Source organism: Musca domestica, unplaced genomic scaffold, assembly GCF_030504385.1.
Source record: "Musca domestica strain aabys unplaced genomic scaffold, Musca_domestica.polishedcontigs.V.1.1 34, whole genome shotgun sequence".
Classification (NCBI taxonomy): Eukaryota; Metazoa; Arthropoda; class Insecta; order Diptera; family Muscidae; genus Musca; species Musca domestica.
The window spans coordinates 2,548,277-2,563,816 of record NW_026712313.1 but is presented as its reverse complement, the minus strand read 5'-3'; the positions used below and the strand labels follow the sequence as shown (position 1 = coordinate 2,563,816).

Sequence of the window (15,540 nt, the reverse complement as noted above, 5' to 3'; positions counted from 1 at the left end):
AAAAAACATTTAATTTTTTTGACATATCAATGCTCCCAAGCGTTGATGCATCTACCTGTATTCTTCTGCCATCGATGGAAGGTAGGGCCATGATAAGATATGGTTTTAATCTAAAGATTTTGTAGCGAAATAAACCTTTAGAGATATATAGAACATGATTTTGATTGATTGATTTCGCCATTTTCAATCATTTATTAAAAATCTATGCAACAAGTTATTTGGTTTTTTGGTTGTTTTGATAGTAGTTCCGACATTACAAGCCAAACAAGTAGACCTCTATACTTGCATTTTTTTAAAGTTAGCCTATCTTGTCTTCATTGTACCATGCTTGAAGGGTTGCCATATACCAAATCTTTCTAAAAGCTCATACTCATAGCTCAAAGCTCATATATGTTTACAATTTTTTCCGAAATTATTTATTTGACAACATCCCATTGTCTAAATTTGTAGTTATAAACATGGCACAATAAAGAGATAGAACAGCTTCGTAAAACTACATAAATACAGCCCTGAGGCTATGCCCGCTTCGTGTCAGATTCATTCAAAATTATTGTGTCCATAATTTTTACAATTTTTTAAATGTTATTAAATGAAAGCAAAATGTCGGAGGTAGCATAAAATTTTAGAATAAGTTTAGATTTGTTCGAATTGGTCATCTTTGGCATGAATTATGGCCTTCAAACGGCCAATGAAACCGTCACACGCTGCCCGAATGTTGCTCTGCGGTATTTTGGCCCATTTCCGGTGAAGCGCTTGCTTGAGGTGATCGATACTTTGGTATTTTTTAGTGCCAACCTTGCTTTTCAAAATATTCCAGACACAATACTTCAAGGGAGTGGTATCCGGAGATTTTGGTGGCCATTGTGCGCTGGAAATGAAGCGAGGAGCCATTCTTGGGTGGCGCGTGCTAAGTGCGATGGTGCTGAGTTCTGTTGGAATGTCCAAGGTATGCGGCCAAAATGGTTGCGTGCCCAAGGCCTTAATACACCTTCCAGAATATTTTCGCGATAAAATTCGACATTTAATCTGATGCCACGGTCGATTAATACGAGCGGAGAGCGACCATCGGCTGTTATGTCGGCTCACACCATTACCATGGCCGGCACTTTAGTTCTGGTGGCCAACAGAAGGTGCACAGTTTCAGCTGGCCTCTTTGACAAGTAAACACGATCAGTTTGTTTGTTTACAAATTGCTGGACAATGAATGTTTTCTCATCGGAGAAAGCCGAAGCAACTCTTTAGCTCTTTTGAGTCTGTTTTCTTTCTGTTGCGGTGTAAGTTCTTGCACTTTTCGGAATTTCAATGGCTTTACCCCGAGCTCATTTTTCAATATTTGCCGAATGGAATATTGCGATATGTTCAGCTCACGAGCCATTTTTCGGCCACTGCGACGCGGGTTTCGATCAAGTCGCTTCTTTTCTTTTAGAACCATTTCTGCTGATGTTGCTGGTTTCTTCCGTCCACTTCCTTGACGTCGGGCTACGCTACCAGTATCACGGTAACGAGCGATGGTACGAGACGCGAAAGATTTATTCACATTTAAATGCTGGAGTGCTCTAACGATAGCCACTTATGGTTTTCCAGTCAAATATAAAGAAATCACACTATCACGCTTGAATTCCAACACGAAGAACTTGTCGACGACAGTCTGAATTTGGTTGCAATTTTTTCATCTCACCCTGTATGTACTTGACAGACACTAGAGACCAGTCGTGAAATGTATAGCATTTTCTGTAGGAGGAGTACTTGTACGCCACCTGCATGATCCAAACTAATCAACCTTTCACTTCCATGGTAAAACTAGTTATCGTCTTTAATGTTCGCTCTGCACTACGGAGTGCTATGATGAATGCGATTTTTCAAACCATTATTTTTAAATTTTGTTACTGTAAACGGAAAATAAAATTTAATTTTAGATAAAAAAAAACTACGATAAAAAGTAAACAAACGATGAAAGAGAAGGATTCTAATGAACTTTATTCAAATGGAAAAAAAGGAAATCTATTTTGAAACTAGTTCTTTAGGAGACAAGGAACGAGAAATATATTGTAATTTTCACGACTTTTATACCCTCTATAAAGAGAAGAATTTAATCTAAGTTATCTATTAGGATCATAAAATTCACAATAAATCGTTTTAATTTAAAACTAGTTCAACTTTTTTAATGACACACATCAGTGATTCACTTAAATCGAACTACGCATACCTACTTTCTGGCCGTTTTCCAAACACTTCCCAATTGCAAAATGTCAAAAACTGGCATATGGCACATGGTCGATAATACCGTTACCGCCCAGACAGAAATTCACTAGATTTTCTCCGTGACAGCAGCAAAAATTTCTGTTGAAATTGAAGTGCCGAATTAATCGCAAAAAATCTCAAGATTTTCAAAAACATCAATAAAAACAAATTAAGTGAATAAAAAATTAACAAAATCATGGCACCGAAAGCAGGAAACGTTGCCCGGAAACCGGTCGGTCAAGCCTTCAAAGATAAATCGAAACCCCAGGATGTCCGTCTATCGAATATTCAGGCTGCCAAAGGTTAGAAATTGTTGGAATTTAATGGAAAAAATAAAACAATAATGAGAAAGTGCCAATTAAAATGGATAATTTGAAAAGAAAATTAAGTGATTTGAAAAACATTTTGCAAAAATTTTCCATAGATGTGCTAGAATTTGTGAATTTATTAAACAGTTGTGCTGCCGCCTCCGAAAAAAATGCAATTTTAATTAACAAAGGCGTAGAGAACGGTTTTATCGACTGCCGGTTGTGACAAATCGTTTGAGTTGGTGTTGTGTTGTGGTTTATGGCTGAGAGGGGTACGCTCTCGGCAAGGAGTCTCCTCTCGAATTTTCGACATGTGCCCCGATAGAAAAATGACTCATGTGATTTGAATTTTTTGGTGAAAATTATGAATTTTTGACATAAAAAGAATTGTTTGGGCAATTTTTATATCAAAAGTGTTAATTTTTGATCTTCAAGAGAGTCTTGTCTGTCTCATCAGTCCGAATTGTTGACATTATGACGTCATTTTGGCTATGCATTGTTAATCAGAACAGCTGTGGCTAGATTTGCTCCAATCAGAACGAGAAGTTTAGCAAATTAAATTAAAGAGGTTATATTTACCAACTTCGGTCATCCATGATGTTTGTATTTTCAAGGGAAGCGGATGCTGTCATTGTGGCGTTCGAAATTGATTGTGGCTATTGAAGATGCAGTTGTAAAATAAAATTGCTTTTGAGGGGGTCATTCCTATTGATTATTGTCCAGATAGAGTTGACACCGCTCTATATTGTATCCCGGCCTATAGTCAAGTAGATTGGATCCCCAAGTTAAATTTTAAATTTCTTCTGTGTGCTGACATCGACATGAGGCAAGATGGATCTCAGCATCTTTGACCATCTGTCGGCGGAAAATATGAGTCAGCATTAGACGAAGTCTTAAGAACAATCAACTAACAATTCGGCTTGGTTTCAAAATTCGCAAATACCTGAATTATGGTTATTTCACTCGAAAACCATTGGCCCAATGTGTGGAAAAATAGAGGTTTAAGTCCCTCTAGGCCATTATTATGTAAAATTTACCTTTTCATTGTCCTTAGATTGGGGTTACAATGGTTTTTCTGGGGAATTTCCATACTTCCGGAGTCATGGGCCTCTGAAGTCCTGGTATATATTTTGATTGCTTGTAATACCAGCCAAAGCAATTGGATATCAATGAGTGCAGTGTACAGATACCGACACTGGCTAAGCGAGTAAATATACGGCCCTCGCCCGTGGATTTAGAACTTTCATCTATGGACAGATTCTGACATTTATTCCCAAATTGTTATGGTTTGTCTTACCAACACTGGTAATACGCCGAGAACTTCAAAGGACCGTAACTCTTAAGTGTGGATCTCCCCAAGAAAAAAATGTTACTGTAGTACTGAGGACCCCTTGGAGAACCAGTGGTGAAATTTTACGATCGAGCTGCGAGGGGACCTATATGCTCTCAATGTATTCATTTTGGATTCCTAAACAGAAGTTTGATTTGAGAAGGTGATGATGAAGGTACGAAGTGGGAAAAGAAGGGTTTGATGTAGGATAGAATAGGTGGTATCAGGAACGGGTCTCTCTTCTCAAGATGTGTGGCCCGATAGCCTTATATATATTTCAACCGATCTCTAGCAGTCAGTCTATTCGGGAGGAACTTTTTGAGACAGTCGATCGGCTGTTGTTGTGGTAATAAATTTCGTTTGACCTCTTTAATCGGATTCTTATCCAAGGTTTAAAAACTCGGTTATCTTCGCAGGCTATAACCAAAGATCCACTGGAGTGAGTGGGGTAGACCTGGCAGGGCAATTAGACAGGTGCAGCGTATTGTGGAAGACCAGGGCAATTAGACAGGTGCAGCGTATTGTGGATATGCGGGAAGACCTTTCGCACCTCTTTGTCAATTCGTGCCCTATACGAATTGAGACGACTAAAGCATCTTAAACGTCAAAACATGTCAATGAAGCAGACGTTCTTCAACTGTCATGGATGGTATCTGTGACTGCATCAGTATTCATTCCACTCAGACCCGCTTGATAGGCTTCTGGATCCATAAGCTCTATTTTATAGCATTGGACCTCCCTCTATAGATCAGGTATGTCTTTCCTGACACGTCTGGGTGGGGAAGTTTTATCCACCATATTATGGTTTGGATAACTCTCCTCACAATAACACCTTTACGTACGGGAAAGACTTTCGCCTCATCATGTAGATAATCCTCTCGTGTTTTCAGATCTATAGAGGTAAGGTTGGGGTACTGGGCTTGAGTACTTTAAGGCTGCTCTAACTATCCTTATAAACCCTTATTGCGAAAATTTTAGACGGAAAACGCTACACTTGTCAATAAGCTTGTGCCAGAGACATCACTTATCTTGGAACTGTCTGTACAGAGAGAAAGACCATCCATTTTAAAATCATAAATAACTAGAGATCCTGGATCTTGGCTTGATGAGTACCTTAAGGGCTCCTAGAGTGTCGACATACCTTGAAAACACTTGATCGGTAGATCAAGCGGCTGTCATGAGCCACTTTATTCCCTGCAATGTTGTCGTGTCCAAGTTAGTTGAGATGTTGTGGTACTTGATTTGAGTACTTTTAGGGCGACTATCGCTATACACCCTTATTGCGAGAATTTCAGATTGAAAACGCTACACATGTCTTCATTTCGTGAATTCATTCATCTTGGAACTATCTGAATAGAGAGGCTTGAGTATCTTAAGGGCTCCTAGACTGTCGAAACACATACACTTGCCAATTGGCTTGCATCCCCTGATTATCGGATTTAGAATGATTTAATAAAATTGTTTGAAATTTGGTATTTGAAGTTCCTAATGCGTAATATCTCTTCCTGAAGGAAATTATCTAAATTGTTTCAGGGTTTCATATAACACTATAATTATGTTTCCTCCCGATATTTGGTATCCCTAACCCAATTTTTTACGAATTATTTATTTAATTCTTTTTTTTTTTTTGAAAATTGGTATATAATGTATTGCTGAATATTGTTCTGTTCCATAATCTGCAAGAATCTACTAGTTTTGCAATTGTTTTCGATATCATAAAAGAAAAATCGGTTATCGTAGTAATGCTATTTTATTTTTAGTACCAAAAATCGAATATCGCTGATAGGGTTTGTCTCATTAAACAAAGTTAGACATCTGATGATGGTATGAAATTTAAGGACTTAAATACTAAAACTGTTAAATTCAGTGCCAAAACAATTTTTGCGTCCTAGTATGAATTTTCAAAAAACATATCTTATTTCGCATCATCAGCGACTTTCCTGAAAAAATGGCTTAACAAGTAAAAAGTATAGTTGAAAAGTATTTTTTATATGTTTTAGTGACCTTTTACGCACCAATCGGGACTTCCTTAAAATAATTTGAAGTTTCTACCGAAAACTATGATGTTATCTGTCCAGAATTACTTTTTTTAGTTTTGTTATTAAATTTTATTAATTTCTATTAAATTTTAAATATCTTTATATTTCTAAATAGAAAAACTTTCTTTTCTTTTACAGCTGTCTGCGATGCCATTCGTACCAGTTTGGGTCCCCGTGGCATGGACAAAATGATCCAAGCCTCGAACGGTGAAGTTTCCATTACCAACGATGGTGCCACCATTTTGAAGCAAATGAATGTCTTGCATCCAGCTGCCAAAATGTTGGTCGAACTTTCTCGCGCTCAAGATGTTGAAGCTGGTGACGGTACCACCTCGGTTGTTGTTATTGCTGGCGCTTTGTTGGAAGCTTGTGAAAAATTGTTGCACAAGGGTATCCATCCCACAGCCATCTCGGATTCGTTCCAACGTTGTGCCAATAAGGCCATTGAGATCATCAATGACATGTCGACACCAATTGCTTTGACCGATCGTGAAACGTTGATTAAGAGTGCTTCAACTTCACTGAATTCCAAGGTGGTGTCACAACAGAGTAGTCTGTTGGCACCCATTGCTGTTGATGCTGTTTTGCGTGTCACCGAGCCCGGCAAGGAGGGTGCTGTCGATTTGAAGAATATCAAAGTTATTCGCAGTTTGGGTGGTACCGTCGAGGACACAGAATTGGTTGAGGGTTTGGTATTTACCTCACGCTCGGCTGGTGTTAATGCTCCCAAGCGCATTGAAAAGGCCAAGATTGGTTTGATCCAATTCTGCATTTCGGCACCAAAAACTGATGTAGGTTTTAATTCTTTAGAATTGTTTTGGTTGGAAAGTCATTATTGGCAAACGTTTTTTTTTTATTACAGATGGACCACAGTGTCATTGTCTCGGATTATGCCGCCATGGATCGTGTCTTGAAAGAAGAGCGTGCCTACATTCTCAATATTGTCAAACAAATCAAGAAGGCTGGCTGCAATGTTTTGTTGGTCCAAAAATCCATTTTGCGGTAAGTTTTTAAATCAATTTTTTCAATTTTTTTTTTATTTTTTTTTTTGTTAAAAATTACTAAATGCCAAAACAAACCCCCCCTTCTACAAAACACAGTGATGCTGTCTCTGATTTGGCCCAACACTTCTTGGACAAAATCAAGTGTTTGGTCGTCAAGGATGTGGAACGTGAGGACATCGAATTCGTTTGTAAAACGTTGAATTGTCGTCCCATTGCCTCCCTGGATCATTTCGTTGCTGAAAATCTCGTCAACGCCGATTTGGTTGAAGAGGTTTCCAGTGGCACCAACAAGTTTGTTAAGATCACTGGCATCCAAAACCCTGGTCGCACTGTGTCCATTGTCTGCCGTGGTTCCAACAAATTGGTATTGGAAGAAGCTGCCCGTTCTCTGCACGATGCCTTGTGCGTTGTCCGTTGTTTGGTTAAGAAACGTGCCCAGATTGTGGGTGGTGGTGCCCCAGAAATTGAAATGGCTCTTCAATTGGCTGCCTATGCCCAGACCGTTGAGGGTGTTGATGCCTATTGTTTCCGTGCCTACGCCGAAGCCCTTGAAGTTATTCCCTCGACATTGGCCGAAAATGCTGGCCTCAACCCAATTGCCACTGTAACAGAATTGCGCAATCGTCATGCCCAGGCTGAAAAGAATGCCGGCATTAATGTGCGCAAGGGAGCCATCACCGATATCTTTGCTGAAAATGTTGTCCAACCGGCTTTGGTGAACATTTCTGCCATCTCCCTGGCCACCGAGACCATACGTTCGATTTTGAAAATCGACGATATTGTCAATACTATTTCTTAAGTTAATCTAACAAACCACAAATCAGCATTCTCATTATTCAAAAACATCATAAAATATATCATTTTTAAAACCCCGCCCCTCTTTTTTTGTTTTTTTTTCGTCGTTAACATCTTAATTTCTCTCGCCTACCCGCCTTCTTCTACTGCGTTTATTATTAATTTTTATTTTCTTTTCTTGTTTAATGTTTAACAAACACCAAGCCTCATTCATCTTCAATAAGTATTGCAAGGTTTAAGTTGATATGCTTTAAGATTTTTTTTTAACGAAAAAGGATTTAAAACATAAGCCGGGCATTTACTATTTAATAAAGAAAAGTATCATAAAATGAACAAAAAAATAAAATTTCCTACCAATTTCAAATAATCACCCCAAAAAAAATAAAATGTTTGAATTAAATTCACCTCAAAAATAAATGAAAGAAAAAAAAAACGAAATACATTTTCTTTTGTTTAAATATAGATTTAAGATATTTAGTAATGTCAGTTCCATAATTTAAAGGACTGTTTTCTCATGTCGATTCGAAGGAAAATAGGAACTCCATTCAAATATTTACAAATTTTTGTTGTTATTATTATTATTTTTTAAGTTTGGAAGACACATATAGAATGGAATTCGTTAGGGAAATAGATTCCTAGTAGTTTCGCTTTTCAATTAATTTCTAAAAAAAAACTCTCCCAAGACATAGTAATGTAATAAGTATTGACTAGTTCTTTGAGTTGCATTTTAATTTGTTCCTACAACTGGACTGCAAAGGTAAACCTCGCATATGGGACTGCCTCAATTCTTAAATATTCCAAATTCTACTCAATTTGTTATCGATTGACCCCCAAAAAGCTGGCTAATAGCTAACTCACAACTGATTCCTTTGGGAAATATTAATTAGAGATTTTAAACCTATGAGGACCCTAAAAATGTAAATTTATTGGAAAATGTTGGGAAATTTCTGACTTAGAATTTTATTCGGATTAATTTGATATAATTTGCCCTCCAACAAGATGGCTAATAGTCAAGTCACAACTGATTCATTTAGAAAATATCTAATATCGGTCGGTATTGGTATGTCAACTTGTATTGACACATTTCTTCTAAGAGATTTCAAACCTATTAGGACCCCAAAAATGCAAAGTTATTGGCAATTTCATTGGAAAATTTGGTCACATTTCCAAAATTGAGTGGCAATGTTTTTATTCTCAATGGACTTAGAATTTTACTCTGATCAGGAATTATATATTTAATATATATTCTCAACATGCATTATAGTATGGAGGGTACGTTTAGTTTGCCATTCCTTTTGTAGCTCATCGAAATAATAATTTAAAGTCCCACAATGTATATATATATATTCCTGATCAGCGTTTTCGTATAGTCCTTCCATAGAAATGTATGCGATATTCGGTATTTTGTAATTGTAGCCACTTTGGCTAAGGGAATTATTTGGTATTAAAAGTTCTTAGTGAATACCAAACTCTCAGACAGAAAATGGCCTATATGGGCCTAAGTTTTTGTATAGCTCCCAAAGAAAGGTAACTCCCGATGTTCGGTATTTTGATGTTTGTAGCCACGTCTTTCAATGGAATTGATTTTAAATTTTTGTGTTAAATCTTTTGTTTGTCCAAAAGTTTCTATATGAAGGAAGTGGTATGAGTAGGTCCACGTTTTCGTATAGTCCCATAGAAAGGTACCCCCCGATAATCTGTATTTTGATGATTGTGGCCAAATTTTCCTACGAAATTGTTTGCATTTTGGTACTTGGCCTTCCTAATGACCACTAGTTTCTAAATGGGTCCATGATTTTCTAAGGCTTTATATAACGGTACCTCCCGATATTCGGTATTGTGATGATTCTCGTGACATTTTTCCACGGAATTGTTTCAAATTTCGTACTTGGAGTTTGTAACAGTTCGAGCTTTTTCTAGTGTTGATATTGGTATTTTGACGATTTTCACCTAAATTGACAACGTAGCTTGATGTCAGGTAGTTAAGTTCTCCTTAACTCCATCCCTGTGAGTACAAAGTTTATACGGATTAACAAGCGTTTGCGTTGGCGCGAGAATTTCTTATCAAAATTGGCTTCAGATCCTTCGTTGTTGCTGAATTATCTGAACTCATAAAGCACGAATTATATTAGTCATCGATTCGTATATCCGTCGTCTTCGTACCACCCCTAACTAATTCGTCAGTAATTTCCTCGTAATATCCGTGTCCTGATTGGGATGACTTCATGATCGCTTGACTATGAGCATTTAATGTTGTTACTTCCTGATATCTTTCTTCCAAAGTACTTTCCCAACTCGACAATATTCCGATAGCTCGAATTTCGAAAATTATCGTAAGGCTACTTTTATGTGAAGTGGAAAGAGAGAGGGACTTGAACAGAAGGTACCTGCATCTGTATCTTTATGCGCTTTGGAGGCGAAAGGAAGTATACCACTCTCCCATTCATTTCAACTTGACAGGTTCGAAGAAACAAACTAGCAAAAACTAATTGTTTCTGGTAAAATGTACATAAACAACAACAATAATACCGAGTGGGCTCGAGCCCTAAAATTTAAAGACTTGTCGTTGTGTATAGAATTTGAGAGCTCTGGACGTGAAGGGGGAAATGCTCCTAATTGCTCTGCTACAAAATTTGAAACCAAGGAAATTTTGGATGAGGTTCAAGGAAGATTGATGACTGTTTCTAATGGCTACGCATTTTTATATTTAGACAACAACGATTTAGTTTAACACTCTTGCAGCCAGATTTGACATCCGTAGTCTAAATGGGTATGAGACCCCTGTACAATGTAAAATGTACATCAAAAAATTTGGGCAGGGACGTTAATTTGATCGGAATGCAGAAATAGAATTTGAGAGTTTAGGGGAACGCTTAATAAAATTTTACAAGATGTTCCAAAACAAGGAGATTTTGAATGGAGTTCAAGGCAAATTGAGGAGTTTTTTAATGACTCCCCACTTTTATATTTGGACAAATACGATTTAGTGTCACACGCTTGCCAACAAATCAGACATCCGTAGTATAGATGGATGATTTCTTGGCAAAGTGTGAAGAAAGTTCTAGTACAACCTCATTCTATTTGTTTTATTTAAGCACTAATCATCCTAATAAGCCCAGATTTTTGCGAAAAGTGATTTTCAGAATCAAAACTTTTCGCGGTTGGACTGCAATTTTTGTTCGCTTCAATGTCAAATCAAGAAGATGTTTGTTCTTGGTCATTTATCCACAAAATAACTTGCGGCCATCTCCAAAAAAAAATAGTCTTCTATTTTGATCCTAACCCAAATTCAGTGCCAAATTTCGGAAATAATTGCGGTCTGTTGTACGATCAAAAATTAACATGAGGTGATAGACGGACTGATACAGCTCTTCCTTGAATCGTATTTTCTAAAATATACAACAAAAAATATGGGCTCCTGAGTATTTCTCTTTTTTAAATTATTGTGTCTGACTTCTTGGTCCTGACAAATATGATTAAATGTACACGCTTGTGGCCCTTAAAAATATTCTGAAAATTCCGTTTCATATATTCTTTAAACTAAAAAAATTGGTCTTGCTACGATTGGGAACATATTTTTCAAAAATCTAGTTTGTGTTGGTCCTTTGAATTCTTAAAATCCTATGTTTGTGGCTCTTTGGGTCTTTGAAAAATCACGCATGTAGCTATTTTGGGTTTTGAGAAGTACTCCTAAAAATTCACAGGGCTCTAATGGCCCTTGGATAATTTCGGTGTCAATGCTTGATACTGTCATTAATCATGATCAGTGTTTAATTTCAAGTCTTAACTAACGGATTTTTTAAATATTAAAAACATACAAACCGTTTTCTCTAGGTAAAAAGTTTGTATTCATACCGAACTGTCGAAAAAATTTGAAATTTTTACTACAGGTAGGTTTTACCGAATTACCCGAATTACTTAAATTTTTTTATACTTCCCGAGACCCAGGTCCTCCAAACACCAAAGTTTTACTAATTTTTTTTTAACCACAGCCGGACATCAAGTTCGGTTTTCCTTCTAAAAATGATGAATGTTCATGATGTTGTATTCCGTATAAAAGACCTATTGTGGTTCTATTTGGAAACGTTTATTTCATTATTGGCTTAGAAATAGTGAAACGAAAATGTTATTTGCGGAATTTGGAACTACATATCTCGTATAGTATATATATCTACCAGAAAGTCCTATATTCGGTAAAAAATTCAGGTTTTTCCAACACAGTCGAGTATATACTTAATTTAAACCTTCATCCTAATTTGTTGCAATTTTAAGAATTTGGGCAGTCAGCTGAAAAAAAAACTAATAAATATTTTTATTGGTTCAATAAGTTTTCCACTAGATCCTTAACATCCGCTGTTAAATTCACTTTGATTTTTTTTTACAATTTATTTTTATTATTTAACACGTCTGGGCCCTAAAATACAATTAAAACTACTACGCCTTGACACCATATGCTTCGGGCATACGTTCGATGGCGTATTTATGCGCCGCCACATACATTATCGGTACACCGGGTATTTTGCGGATACGATTCTTTAGATCCTTATCATTTGTCGCCACAATATAGCATTTATGTTGCTGCACCCGATTCACTATGCATTCATCAGCATAGGTGCCTTTATGCAAGCAGGGCAAACGTTCAAATCTTGGATCGGATATAATTCTTAAGGCCAACTTATATTTATTGCCTAGCTTTTCCAATTCCGCTCGTACACAATCCGATATATACGGAATACATTTGGCATACAGACAATCCATCATACCCTGGATGATATCCAATTTGTTCTTAATGCTAAAGTTGATGAAATTCGTATCCAACACAATGTGATATGGCGGACCGAGTTGTGTGTTGTACTGGAAGAACAGGGCGGAACTTTGTTGGGGCGCTTGGTTGACTTTGATTTGTAGTGGATCGATGGGCTTCTTGCGCTTTTTACGCAACTCTTCTTTGATCCGTGAGTCGGTGGGTTTCAGCAGACGTGCCAGCTGGGCAGTCCTTTGCTTTTTCGCCTTTTGTGTTTTCTTTTGTTTACCCTGGAAGAGAGATCGGTGCAATGCATTACAATCGTTGGGTTGCAGATAAGTCATTAAACTTACCATGTTGAATTAGTTGCTTTTGTCCTTCAAGGTATTTGAAATGTTTACTCCATAAATTTTCGAATTTGGAAAGGCACTACGTTTTTATTTAATTTATTTGCAATATTTATTTCTTTGAGAAGTCTCCTCCGCTTGTCTTTTTCCACGTGCAGATGTGTGTAAACTAAAATTAAAAACGTTCCAAATGTGTCAAATGTGAAGGGCAAAACACAATGCTTGATAAAAATAGCCAAGAAACAAAATGGTCTAAAACTTCTGTTGTTTGTTTACGAATGAGTATAAGGCATAGTGCCGAAAACGAAGGAAAATGTAAACAGCAGGAGCATTCATTAAAATGGAGCAATGGAACTAGTTTTGTTAGTTCAGAAATTCCCAAAACTTGGGAATTTATAGGAGAGAGGGACTTATATTAGGGCCATGGTATAATTAATTGAAAATAACCATGCTTCATATAATTATTAAAAAAATTGCATTACACCTCGAAATATAAATTTTTGACCCTCTTGATCAACATAAAATTCTCTGTCGATTTAACGCCGTCTGCCCGTCTGTGAAAATAGCTCTAGCTTCCGAATGAATTGAAGTAGGTTGCTAAAATTTTACTGAGATGTTTGTTCGGTCTGCAGGACGATTGATATTGAAAATGAGCTATATAGGATCATCAGCCTGTGGCAGAAAATTGGCTATGCAGGTCCAGTGTAGCCCTCATAAGGGGTGCCTCTCTATATTCGGTATTTTTATGATTTTAACGACATTATCCAGCGGAATTGTTTAAATATCATATTTGTAATTCGTTATGAGTAATACAGCTGTGGCAGAAAATTGTCTATGCAGGTCCAGTGTAGCCCCCATAAGCGGCACCTCTCTATATTCGGTATTTTTATGATTTTAACGACATTACCCAGCGGAATTGTTTCAAATTTCATATTTGTAATTCGTAACTGGGCCATGTAGGTCCACGTTTTCATATAGCCCACATATAACGTGACCTCCCGATATTCGGTATTTTGATGAATTTAGCGACATTATTCACCGGAACTGTTTCAAATTTGGTGTTTGAAGTTCGAAATGTATACTACAGCCTGAGACAGAAAATTGTCTGTGCAAGTCCACGTCTTCGTATAGCCCGCATATAACGGTACCTCCCCATATTCGGTATTTTGATGATCTTAGCGTCATTATTCACCGTAGTAGTTTCAAGTGACGTATTTAGAGTTCGTAATGAAAGTTACAGCCTGTGACAGAAAATTGCCTATGCAGGTCCAGGTCTTCGTATATCCCCCATATAACGGTACTTCCCTATATTCGGTATTTTGATAATTTTAGCGACATTATTTACCGGAATGGTTTCAATTTCGTATTTGCAGTTCGTAATGGATACTACAATCTGTGACAGAAAATTGTCTATGTGGGTCCGGGTATAGGTGAATGTCTATCAAATTGGATAGTCGTCGAATAATAATCAGCGGTTGAAGTGGACATAAGATTGTTTCAAATTATCATAATTTCTATTCCACCGAGGATGTTTTATAAACTGAAAGTTATTTCTCGGTACTTTCTCAAAAGCATCAAAAGGATAACTTTTTACCATAGGTTCGCAAAAATCACTTTTATAAGTGAACAGACTTGATTTCAATGACTTGTTCTAGCGAAGATAAATCCAAAAACAATCTTCAGGCTCTTACATCTTCTAGAAATAATCAGACCAACATTCCCGAAACTTTTCCCCTGCATACGGAAAAATACCAAAAAGTGGCAACGCTAATCTTCGGTTTGTACTTCAGCCATCTGGTCATATGAGTTTACAGAAATGTTATTGTAGCTGTTTGTTTCTTGTCGTTTGCTCTGTATTGTACAGAGGGCGTTCCAACACAAAGTGGTACATCTGAAACGATTTCTTTTAATAATAATTATTATTGTTGTTCAGTTAGCATTTTTAGAGAAGTTTTTCATGAACAAATTATTTAAAAAACAACGTACGATATATATTAAAAATATTTAAGAACTAATAGCTTTCGAAACTATAATAGATCTATTAGATCAGAAGGTATTCTCATAATGAACCATTAGAAGGCTTCACATAGAAGATCAGAAGGTCTTCTCATAGAAGAACAGAAGGTCTTGTCACAGAAGACCAGAAGGTCTTTTCATAAAAGAGTAGAAGGTCTTCTCATAGAAGAGCAGAAGGTTTTCTCATGGAAGAGCAGAAGGTCTTCTCATGGAAGAGCAGAAGGTCTTCTCATAGAAGAGCAGAAGGTCTTCTCATGGAAGAGCAGAAGGTCTTCTCATAGAAGACCAGAATGTCTTCTCATAGAAGACCAGAAGGTCTTCTCACAGAAGACCAGAAGGTCTTCTTACAGAAGAGCAGAAGGTCTTCTTACAGAAGAGCAGAAGGTCTTCTTACAGAAGAGCAGAAGGTCTTCTCATAGAAGAGCAGAAGGTCTTCTCATAGAAGAGCAGAAGGTCTTCTCATAGAAGAGCAGAAGGTTTTCTCATAGATGACAGAAGGTCTTCTCATAGAAGGCCAGAAGGTCTTCTCATAGAAGGCCAGAAGGTCTTCTCATAGAAGGCCAGAAGGTCTTCTCATAGAAGGCCAGAAGGTCTTCTCATAGAAGGCCAGAAGGTCTTCTCATAGAAGGCCAGAAGGTCTTCTCATAGAAGACCAGAAGGTCTTCTCATAGATGACCAGAAGGTCATCTCATAGAAGACCAGAAGGTCTTCTCATA

At 37.2% G+C, this 15,540-nt stretch overlaps 2 protein-coding genes across 2 annotated transcripts; one reads left to right on the top strand and one right to left on the bottom strand.

Moving 5' to 3' along the window:
- Positions 1 to 2,437: 2,437 nt before the first annotated feature.
- CCT-delta (T-complex protein 1 subunit delta) lies at positions 2,438 to 7,721 on the top strand. The gene is given in 4 exon segments (NM_001309023.1): positions 2,438 to 2,543; positions 6,057 to 6,709; positions 6,781 to 6,920; positions 7,019 to 7,721. Coding segments are annotated over 4 exon segments (1,602 nt in total).
- Positions 7,722 to 12,007: 4,286 nt separating this feature from the next.
- LOC101889803 (rRNA-processing protein FCF1 homolog) lies at positions 12,008 to 12,971 on the bottom strand. Its single transcript, XM_005180172.4, has 2 exons — positions 12,815 to 12,971; positions 12,008 to 12,751 (listed from the first exon to the last, which is right to left on the bottom strand). The coding sequence occupies exons 1-2, from the start codon at positions 12,815 to 12,817 to the stop codon at positions 12,152 to 12,154; spliced, it is 603 nt and encodes a 200-aa protein (XP_005180229.1). The 5' UTR covers positions 12,818 to 12,971; the 3' UTR covers positions 12,008 to 12,151.
- Positions 12,972 to 15,540: the final 2,569 nt, after the last annotated feature.